The sequence below is a fragment of the Cornus florida genome, unplaced genomic scaffold (genome assembly GCF_030987335.1).
Source record: "Cornus florida cultivar Cherokee Brave unplaced genomic scaffold, ASM3098733v1 CherokeeBrave_3.0.0_Hap2_Chr09, whole genome shotgun sequence".
NCBI lineage: Eukaryota > Viridiplantae > Streptophyta > Magnoliopsida > Cornales > Cornaceae > Cornus > Cornus florida.
Window position 1 is genome coordinate 50199625 of NW_026775579.1, and position 11198 is coordinate 50210822.

Sequence of the window (11198 nt, forward strand, 5' to 3'; positions counted from 1 at the left end):
ACCCATCAAGGAATTTTAACCGGCTACCCGTTAGACCCGGATGTTTATCTTTTAGGGCTTATTTTTTGCTCCATTGTTCTTGAGTTTCCAGTTTGGCGCTCTGTTCTGACGACGATGGCTTCTCTGTTCAAGGTAGGATCTGTACCTGTTTTTTTAACATCGTTGCTATTTACGCTTGTGGTTTTCTTTATTTGGATTATATTGCAACTTCTTTCATCTGGCACAATCCAGCAAAGTGAACATGGAATTGAAGTTGTATTTGTTAACTTAAATTTGATTATTATCGACACACACACACACACTCATTTGAAGAACATGGAATTGAAGCTGTATTAGTCGACTTAAAAGTCAATTGTTTAGCAACTATTGATTTGGTGTGGGCAGTGAAATGCGGGGTATAAGGGTTGAAGATTCTGGACTAGAAGGGTTGGGACTTTTTATTAAATTGGAGTTTAAGTGCCATCATAAATCCATGAGGTGTGGTATTATAGTTTAGATTCTTCTTGTTGAGCAATATTGACTAAATGAATAAAGTGAAATTATTTTCAATGTGAAAGCTTGATCGACTAATCAATTGGGTATGAAAGAAAGCTGCATTGCTCATCTATATTTCGCATTATTTAGTCAGGCGTAAGCCTATGTCTTGTCCTGCGATACTTTATGCTACTGTTGAAAGCATATACATGAATGTTGCATTCCTCTTTTTTCAAATTTGTTTTGTGGAGTGTATTTGCATATGTAATACATTTGACATGTACACTTAGCTTATAAGTAGTCAATAACAACCCGACTGATCTTTATCTTTATATATATATATATATATATATATATATATATTTCAATCTGTATTTCGACATCTCTCCTTTGTGGCTCGTGTTGAACAGTTGGAACTTTTGTCTTTTCTAATTGTTGTTTTTCATTTTAAAGATTTGGGTAGATATGTCAGTGGTGACAGTGCTGGTAGTATTGTACGTTCCATGGTATTTTAAAACACTTGCATTGTATTTTTACATGGCTTATATGTTTTTCATCTTAGGATCCAAGTAAGATTTCAGCATATCGGGATAAAAGGTTTCCAGGAACGCAGGAAGAATTTGAAGATGCACTCTTGACCTCAACGACTGTTTATATTGGGAACATGTCCTTTTATACAACAGAAGAGCAAGTTTACGAGCTATTCACTCGAGCTGGAGAAATTAAAAAGATAATCATGGGTTTGGACAAGAACACAAAAACTCCTTGCGGCTTTTGTTTTGTCTTGTAAGGAGTCTTATCTCTATTGATTTTTGCCGATAAACATATCACCTTTTTTCATAGATAAAATTATGTGTTCAGCTTTCTTTGCATTAAGTTACAAAATTGCATTATGTTAGTAGACTTACTGGATGTTGAAACATCAAACTGAAGCTATCATTTCATTGCTTGATCCTGGAACAATATTGATGGGTTTGGTTTGGCTTGTGGTTCTAGACCAGCTAATCTGAATCTAACCTTATTTTTTACATTGAAATAATTATTTATAGATTCTGTGAATATATTTTTAATTTTAATTTGCTGTTCAATGTTATTTTGTTATTATTATTTTTATATTCTATAAGATGCTAAAGAGTTATCTGATTGGGTTCTTTTTCCGTTCAATGTTATTTTGTTATTCTTTTTTTTATTCTATAAGATGCTAAAGAGTTATCTGATCGGTTTATTTTGTTGTTCAATGTTATTCTGTAATGTGCTAACCTTCACAATTTTTGGTTTTCTTGTTTAATCTTTGAAGTTATTTTTATTTCATTTTATTTTTCCCCCCTGTAAATGCTTCAAGGATGTTATGTTTCCAATAATGCTTGTTACTTGCTGATGGATTTTATCTATTTATTATTTCAGCCTGCTTACCTCCCAACTTTAGTTGACGCTGATACCCCAAATTTTGCTTGTGGATGTTACACTCATTGAATATCTGTAGATTTACTTTTGTACTAGTTTGGGCAAGATGTTTGTGTAATGCTTTGTAGGTTTGGTGTTTTCATTCAGGACTCTTGTTTTCCGGTGCTCTCTGAGCAAACTTGCTTCTTACATAAATTTATTTTCCACCCTCTGTATAAATGGTCATAGATACTACTCTTTTTGGCTGCAAATTATTGATCTTAACTCTTAATCACTGGCAAACATCACATTTATCAGGTACTACTCTAGAGAAGATGCTGAGGATTCAGTGAAATATATAAGTGGGACCATTCTAGATGATCGCCACATTCGTGTTGATTTTGATTGGGGATTTCAAGAAGGAAGGCAATGGGGCCGTGGTCGAAGTGGTGGACAGGTGATGTGCCTGCCATTTATTGTACAAGGTTTACATTTGTATATGATATGATTCACATATTTCCTTGTTGTCCAGGTACGGGATGAATATCGCACTGACTATGATCCTGATATCCTTTTAAATTTTAATTTAAAAAGGTCATGCTTTCATCTTTCAATTTATTCCAGCATGAACATGCTAATGGAGAACTTTATTTGTGGTTGCCAAGTGTAGATATTAGGTTTTTGGAAAGTCACACAGACCACAAAGAGTTTGACACACGTCACTTGAGAGCCTTAATGACAAATTTTCACGATATAGAAGGATCTCACAAATTGACACTTGTCAACCTTTGTCATATATTTTTGATCGCTACATATTCATATTTAAGTATACTTTATGACTCTTGAAGACGTCCTTAGCAACGCAAAATGTTTAAATCAATTGCTCAACACACTTGTCTGAGTTAGGTGCAGTACTCAGGGACCTCCTCAAGATTGATGAGCAATGCAATTTAATTTCCAGCATCAAGTCATAATCCCTGTGGCTATAATGTGAACTCCATGCACATTATTACCCATCCCCACAATCATGTTGTGAGTAAAATGATTTTAGATTTACTTGGGGAAAAAAGAAATGATGTTAAGATATCCATTCCACCTGTGATATTGGTTTTTCTTGATTTGGTGGCTTATGCTAAGGGTTAGTGGAGGTGTTATCTAACTTATCAAAAAGAAAAAAGAAAAAAAGTGGAGGCAAGGTACACATGATAAGTGCTGTGGGTGGCATCTTAAATGGACACGTGGCAAAGAGGGAGAGGGGGGGTGGCGTACCTGGCATGTGGTGGATCCATACTACATTCTCATAGCCATGTCGAATATGTTGACATGGGTGCTTCACATATTGTGAAGTGTCCTTGTAAGTACGTTTCAAGTTTGGGTTTATTCATCTTTCATCTATAAGAGAACTGTTTATGAGAATGTATGTAAAATCCTTCTGTTAGAGTGGCTGGTTGGAGATAACTGTTGACATCATATTCATTATAAGATGTTATCGCTGATACATTATTTTGTGGCACTAGTTATAGTTCTTTCTTTTAGCTTTTCTTGATGGTGTATCAGTTAATTTTGGCATGTAATTTAGGTATTTTTTATTTTGATTTTGGGAGTACCTGGTTTGAGAGCAAAACACTAAGCATTCTTTTGTATTGTGAATTTGTGATTGTAAGAATTCACAATGGTAAACCCACGATGCCTTTACAATTTTGGTCCATTTTTGTAAAACACAAGACACTACTTTAGTTTCCTTAATGAACTACACGCAGAGGTGGTTACGGAAAGCTGGTTCAGAGAGAATTGGAAGCACAAAGACAGCTAGTAGATTATGGTGCTGGATCGTTAGCCTCTTTCCCTCCTGTTATGCCGTCTCGCTGTAAGTTTTGAAGCACCTTTACTAATAGAGCTCTTGTTCTTAATTATAAATAGAGTGGACAAATTTGTCTTGATTTTCATGAATATTTCAATTATAGTTTTCTCAAATACTTGTCAATATAGTCTGTCACAAAAATTAAAAAATGATAAAAATAAAATATCATTAGAAACATTGTTTTTCCCATTGTGTTTTAATGCAACAAATGAGTATGCTTTGATGCCTAGTAAAACCTTAAAATTTCAACTTGGACAAAATAAAATGCATTACATGATAAACAGACTTATTAATGCCAAAAGTAATCTTTCATCTTTAGAAATGGAAGCATGTTTTAAAATGTTTAGCCTTTGGCTGTGCTGGATTTGGCCAACCACATTATTTGTTAGAAATGGAACCATAAATTCATGTTATATCAGGGGATAAAAAGATAGCACACATAGTTTGGGGTGTTTGTGAAATTAACCCCTGTTTTAATAATAAATTTATTGTTCAATGGCTTTATTGGTCATAGTTTATGAGCAATGCAAGATAATAACTCAAATGTGATGCAGTCTGCAATCACTTTATTGGAGTGCTAATATTTAGGGATCACATATTTTTAGGGTTTGTGAAGGTAGAAAGGAAGTAAGTAGATTGGTTTAAGGATGACTAGATTCAAACTAGATGAGGTGTGATAGTACTCTGTTATTGGATTTTAGGAAAATATCCTAGCACAATTTCTGGAGAGCATATTACTTTGGTTTATAGGTGTCTAGGTGAAGAGGTAGAAAGAGATATTGGTTTTGAGAGAAGGGTTTTACTTCTAGAACTAATGAGAAAAAAGCCGGCTTTTGATTAAGTAGTAATTAAAGCAATAAAAAGGCGTAGAAGAAAAAATGGTAGAGTGGAGATGAACAAAGTCACTTAGTTTTCGTCAATTTCTTCAAATTCAATCTAATTTCACTCTATTATAATACAATTAGAATGTTACCCAAGTTTCATGCAGGGTTGGCCCTATAAGGTGAAGGTTTGGTGGGGCTGGGTAGAATGTAAATTGCCACCGACTTGAGTACTTGAATTATAAGGTTGGGCTGGCAAGCAACTAGCAACTTCTGTAAGTTAGCAAGGCTTGCATTTCAACCCCAGTGTTGGCCAAGCTAATTTCGGTTCTGCAATTTGTAACAGTATTATCATCCATTTCATGCTTAACCTACAGTTAGCTCATCATCATCCTTGCCTTTATCCCATATGAATGGGGTCGGCCACATGAATTTTCTTTTTCCATTCTTTCCTATTATACACCATATCTTCTCTTAAATTTAATTTTTTAAAGTCGTCTTTAATTACTTCAAACCCATGTAAGCTTTGGTTGGCCTCTTTGTCGCGTACCTTCTAAACAAACAGCTCTTCCTTGTGAATATGGCCATACTATGGTTACTACCTAAGTCAACTTTTCCTAATTTTATCATTTATTGGCGCTATACCTAACGGTCCCCTCACATGTTCATTATTTATCTTATCTCTTCTAGTGATTCCTATCATCCTACGTAGCATCCTCATTTTTGCTACATGAATTTGTTGTATTTGTTTTTTTTTTTTAAACACCCAACACTCCGTGCCATACAATATTGCCGGCCTAATAACCATTCTGTAGACTTTTCTTTTTAATTTATTCAATATTCGATTGTCACAAAGGATACCACTAGCTTGCCTCCATTTTATTCACCCCGATCCAATCCTACTTACTACATCACCATCTATTTATCTATCTTTTTGTGGTATTGATCCTAGGTAAAGAAAATAGTTCTTTTGAGTAAATTCTTTGGTCTTGAAGTGTAATATTCATATTGTCATCGTTTTCTACTTTGTCAAATTTACATGCTTAACCTACAATTAGCTATTAATTAGTGTTTTATTTTACTGAAAAAACCGTTGTCTCATAATTCGATCTTCTTTCTACATGTTAAAGCCTTCACTTAAGAACACAGAACACTAAATTAATTACTATTGAAAAATGCTATCTGGCTGAAGGGCCATTTGCTGGCTTGGTGTAGTAATAAAAGTTTGGGCTGCCAAGTGTTAAGAGCATGGGTTAAAGTCTTACATCAGTCAATTTGTGCATATTATTCCCATAGGCTAGGTTTGTGTCTACTCCACTTCTCCCAACGCCTGAGGTGGAAGTGTGGAACAAATGTTGTAATGGGCCTTTAAATTCTAGCAGGCTGTTTTATAGGAATCCAGCAACTTGCTGCTGTCAAAACTTCATCTATACCGACTTTAGATTTCAATATATTTCATTCATACCTTCACTGGTTGTAAAATAACAAGTTAATCTAGACATGGTTGGGTGTCTTGGTGTGCATCAAGATGATTTCGTTTCCTAGAGTCCCACTCTTGATCTCATGTGATACAAATAGGGCTAAGTAAATAATTAAAAAATCAAGTATAAAACCAAGAATAAAACATAGTGGAGCAATAAAAAAGATAAGACACAAATACATACAATAAAATCGGACAGGTCAATGCTAGTATAAAAAATACTGCATACTTCTATATGGATATGGTGCAAAACAAACTAAAGAGAGGAATCAATCATCATCATTTTCATCTCCGCCATTTTCGTTGTCCTCGTCGTTTTCACCATCTTCTCATTTTCCTTAACTCTCATTGTCACTTCTATCGAAAAAATCGTTGTGTTTATCGTCTGCTTGAGCTTCTTCATTTTGTTCTTTCACATAATTGATGCAGGATAATCTATGTCTAATGCAAAAGGCCAAGTGGATCTTTAGACAACTTGGTACTGATTTGTAGTTAGTGTCAGCTTTTGCTTTATTTTATTTTATTTAAGTTTGGTTTATTGCTAGTCACTATTTCTTGGACTGAAGTATTTTTCTTCTGGTTTTGGTCTTGAAGAACCTTTGAGTTTTGAATCCTTCTTTTATTTAAGCCACCGGATGTAACTTTTGTCTCCAAATGATCTCATCAAGTCTAAATAAGCATTTCATTTGAGTTCCATTTTCCAAACCGCACTTTATCCTCTATTGATGCCTGTCAACCTCTCAAGGAAGATGGTGTTCCCATTCCTTCTAAAAGGGTCCATGTTCTAAGACCCGACCTTAAATCTTAAAGTCATCAGCTTTTTTAAAATTATAAGCTAGGAAGTAAGACAGCAAAAGGGATCCAACTGAGTTTAATGCTCTAAAAGAAACCCCTTATGTATGGAGCTAAGGTCACGGTCTTTATATACTTAAAAGTAGTGATGGCTGTGGTCTTTGCATGAGTCCCACACTCTAATATATAATATGGACCTGACCTTAAAGTAGCGATGAAGTAGTTGATTTTATCGATAGCTTGATTGTATAGTTGTTGTGGTTCAGAGGAGAGCCTTGGTTTTTGTAATATCTGGGTGCGCTCCCCTTTTGAGCACTTCTAAAGAAATCTTTACTTGTCTAAAAAAATGAAATTACTTAGTTGGGGGGAACCTTGAGAAATGTAATTGATTTTGTGAAAGGATTGACCTAGCATTTGGTGCTATTGCTGAATCTTCAGGGCTTGAAGACATCTGCAGAGAAATGAATTTATTTTTTTTATGCGAGCTTTGGATAAACATTTTGACAGCCTTAATGGAAACCACTAACCAGTTGGAATATGTCTCTATAACCGTTAGGTCGCTGGTTCGAGTCTCACCGAAAGTGAGGGCATGGATTTAAATGATGCACTTGGTTTTCGGGCAATTGGGTGCATCCAGAGTTTGGGAAAAAAAAAGTACATAAAAAATCATAATAAATATTAAATTGATGGAGATTCTCCATCATGGCTCAAAGATTTTTGAGAGTTTTTATATATCAATTTGCTACACTTCTTTTGCACGAGACTGCTTTCCAGGAACTTTTGGCGTCATTCAAAAAGATTTGACATCAGGCTGGGACCAATTGTAAACGATTCTTATATATTGCTGGATCATAAATTGATACACCCAGCTTCAAGCAATCAGGGTTGTGGCTTAGTGACATGCATACACTTCTTGATGGGACTAGATCATTCCTGAATGATGTATTAGCTCCTTCTCAGAAGTTGTGTGTGTGTTTGTGTGTGTGTGTGTGTGTGTCTCTCTCTCTCTCTCTCTCTCTCTCTCACGGACACACTTTTTTTAAATTGTCTCTTGGGGACTGCTTTTGAGTTTCTAACATTTTGCCCCAAACATTTTTTGTGCATGACATGATGGCATACATGCTATCAAATTGATAAAGCACATGCTAACAACAAAGTTCCATCAACATCTAGCCCTTCTTTGGTTGATTCAGCTACTACATTATTACATTTCAGATTACAATTTTATCTCCCACAAGGAGTGAGTTGAGTTGAGTTCAGTTTTGGTTGTTTGTAGCCTCTTTAAGGCAAAGGATTTCTCATCCTTCTTTTTGTAGCTACTTTCATACTGGCACCTGAACTGTGGAGTAGTTTATTTATTTTTTTATGGAGTAATATATATATATACACACTTATCTATATGCAACTTGATTTGTTTTGCTCATTGGCTCCAAAAGCCATGCAGTTGGGTACAATTGCATTTTTTGGAAATGATTCTGTTACTGCAACTTCTAACATTTAACCCCTGCAGATGGTGGTAGACATGGTGGAAATCATGGCCACGGGGGCTCTTATCGGCAGGGTAGAGGTATTGCTCTCTTTATAAATATTCTTTTCCTGCCATTTTTTCTGTAAATATGGTGAAGCCACTCGTTTATTAATTATTTATTTACTGTTGTCGATATCTCCATTATTATTTTAGATTACCAACGCAAAAGACCTCGGGAAGACGACCGCCGTGGACCAGAGATCTCAAAGAGAAGTTCAGATCATGAATCTCGGAGAAACTCCGATCACGACTCCAGACCGGTAATTTCTAATAACTTGGTCTTTCTTTCCCTTGTGTGTTTGTGTGTAGCAACTGTTTGATTTGCCAATTTTTTTTAATACTATATAGTGGAGGTAAGGCTGTCATTCAAGTTAAACATCACTAGGAATGCCACATTTCAGTAAAATGCAGCAGCACCTTGTGGTTGATTATGGTGGAGAAACCAAGGCCCTTGTGTGTTTTTCAAAAATTTTGGTGTCTTTTTGCTTTTTAAAAATTTTGGTTACCATTTGAATTTAGAAAATGAGGGGGAATGAAATAGAAATGGCGCCTTCATTGCTTATGCATATTTCTTACTTCATTCTTTCTGATGAGCAGCATTTTCCTTCACTTTTTCTGGTAATCTATAGTTTGCGGATGACACTTGTTTTGTCACGCAAATTCACAATTGCTTTGATGCTGACAGGAGAAGAATCCACGTTTCCGTGAGAGTGGCGATTCTGATGACGACGAGGAAGATGATAGGAAACGTAGGGCTTAGCTGTGGATGATGTATGCAGTGATTAGTGACATCTCTGTCTAAAACTTCTGGATTTGTTACTTGGAAGCAATAGATTTCGCTTCTTTAGAGCCTAATCGCAGCATCATGGAGCTATTGTGCTGGGACATTTGAACTGCAGTTGTTTAGATACTGACCTAAACTGCGAGTTTGAAATATGTTGTATGCAAAAAGAAAATCCCTGATGTGTCCTACTGAGGTGATCTACATAGTTAAAACTAAGATCTATCGACTCTAAACTCGTACGATGACTTTTTCTCTGCAAATGTCAAGAAATTCTACACTGGTAAAGCACGTTTAGAATCCAAGGAAAATTGTTTGCACTACCATTTGAAGCTTTTATATTTTTAATTATATAATTAAAAATATATATTTATTGATGCATACAAAAAGATATATATAATAAAAGTATGTTCTCGTATATAATATTATATATTAAAATGCATTACGAATGGGATTAGAGTCATTCAATTTTTTTTTTTTTTTTAAATAAATAAAAACACGAACCGGATTCGATTCGGATTCATGTTCCAACCGTTCCGATTCCTATTTCAATTTTTAAGAACTGTTGGGACCAGTTTCGGTTCCGCCGGGACCGATGCACACGCGAAACCAGAACCGTGTGCACCCCTTTGCAATGGAGGCTGTTGGGGATTAAAAGGAGGAACCCGACCTTGATCGTCGTAGTTTCTTGAAATGCAAAAGCAGAAACTTTTGCATTGCCTGGTTTGGTGACTAGAGGATCATGTTGTTGACTAGTGTTTCGTATTTATCATCATTTTCATTGCTGCTCCTCCGGTAGATACGGATGGTAATCTTCTTGAACCAGTTTGTAGATCCCTACTTTATTTGAAACAATATCATCTCAACTGTCATTATTCCAACTTCTGAATGGTTTACATAACAGCCTGATAATTTGGTTTATGTTTTCAGAGAAAATTAACAGTTTTTGAATACTGGTTTATTAAAACTCAGTTTAAGATTAAAAAAAAAGAAGGTTTTCTGATAATTGTTTTTTTATAGTTTTGTAGGAACAGCTGTCTGAGTTATTCAATAACTGTTTTTAGAAAATTCAACCACACTATTCTAGTTTGTTTTTGTAACCTTAAGGCTTTGTTTGGATGGATGAATTTGGAAGGAAAAGAAAAGAAAATGTTGGTTCTTTGGAGAGATAAAAGAAGAAACTTGTCATCATGACACTTAAGTCCTATTTTATAAAAAGGTATAATAATAATTTGGTTCTTGTCATTTTTTTTTTGACCTTTACCAAACATAAATATCATCATTTTCTTTCTTTTCCATTGTAATTTATCCAAATATGATTTACTATAATTTCTTTTGGTTTCTCTCATAACTAATGTTATATATTTTTATTTTTATTTTTTTATGTCTTGTTTATCCAAAGCAAGCCTAAATTGCTTTGGCATAAATAAAAAATGAAAATTGTTTTAAATACCTCATCTTCCATGCTTGGTATGCAATACAGTAATAGAATGGAATGAAATGCCCATCCGAACTGATTCTTTGTTTGATATGCAATTTAAAGTGGGAATGGACATTAGGAATGAAAATCCATTCTACAACTAAACCAATAGAATGGCCATTCCATTCCCAAGTAAATTGTTTTAAAAAAATCAACTTTTCCAAAAAACCCTCATATTTCAAGTTCAAAAACAACCACTACCTTCCACCATAACCATCTCTACCTTTTACCACCACTGCCTACCGTTTTCCACCACCACCACCACCACCACCACCACCACCATCGCTTTCCACGAATGTCACTACTTTCTACTGCCACTGCCATCACCTTCCACCAATGCCACTACCTTCCACTGCCACCACCGCCATCGCTACCTACGCCACCACCACACTATTGCCACGCCCTTCTACCAACACCACCGCCACCACCTTCCACCATTGCCATCTTCCAACATCGCTTTTCACCTCTACTATCGTCACTGCCACCATTTATTTTTAAAAAATTATAAAAAAATATTATTTTGTCAATTTAAAATTTAATATATTTTTAAATTTTAAATTAGTTCAACCAAATAATAATAATTATTTTCCATTCCTGC

The 11198-nt window shown here is 35.1% G+C and overlaps 1 protein-coding gene across 1 annotated transcript; it reads left to right on the top strand.

The window, feature by feature from the left end:
* Positions 1–9446, top strand: LOC132273885 (nuclear cap-binding protein subunit 2-like). Its single transcript, XM_059774994.1, has 8 exons — positions 1–132; positions 1037–1260; positions 2176–2314; positions 2390–2423; positions 3614–3724; positions 8322–8378; positions 8493–8599; positions 9025–9446. Exons 1-8 carry the CDS (start codon positions 115–117, stop codon positions 9097–9099), a joined length of 765 nt encoding a protein of 254 aa, XP_059630977.1. The 5' UTR covers positions 1–114; the 3' UTR covers positions 9100–9446.
* Positions 9447–11198: the final 1752 nt, after the last annotated feature.

Coding starts and splice junctions, on each gene's coding strand:
- LOC132273885 (XM_059774994.1), top strand. Junction 1,261..2,175: donor TGCGGCTTTTGTTTTGTCTT/GTAAGGAGTCTT, acceptor CACATTTATCAG/GTACTACTCTAGAGAAGATG. Junction 2,424..3,613: donor TCGCACTGACTATGATCCTG/ATATCCTTTTAA, acceptor AATGAACTACAC/GCAGAGGTGGTTACGGAAAG.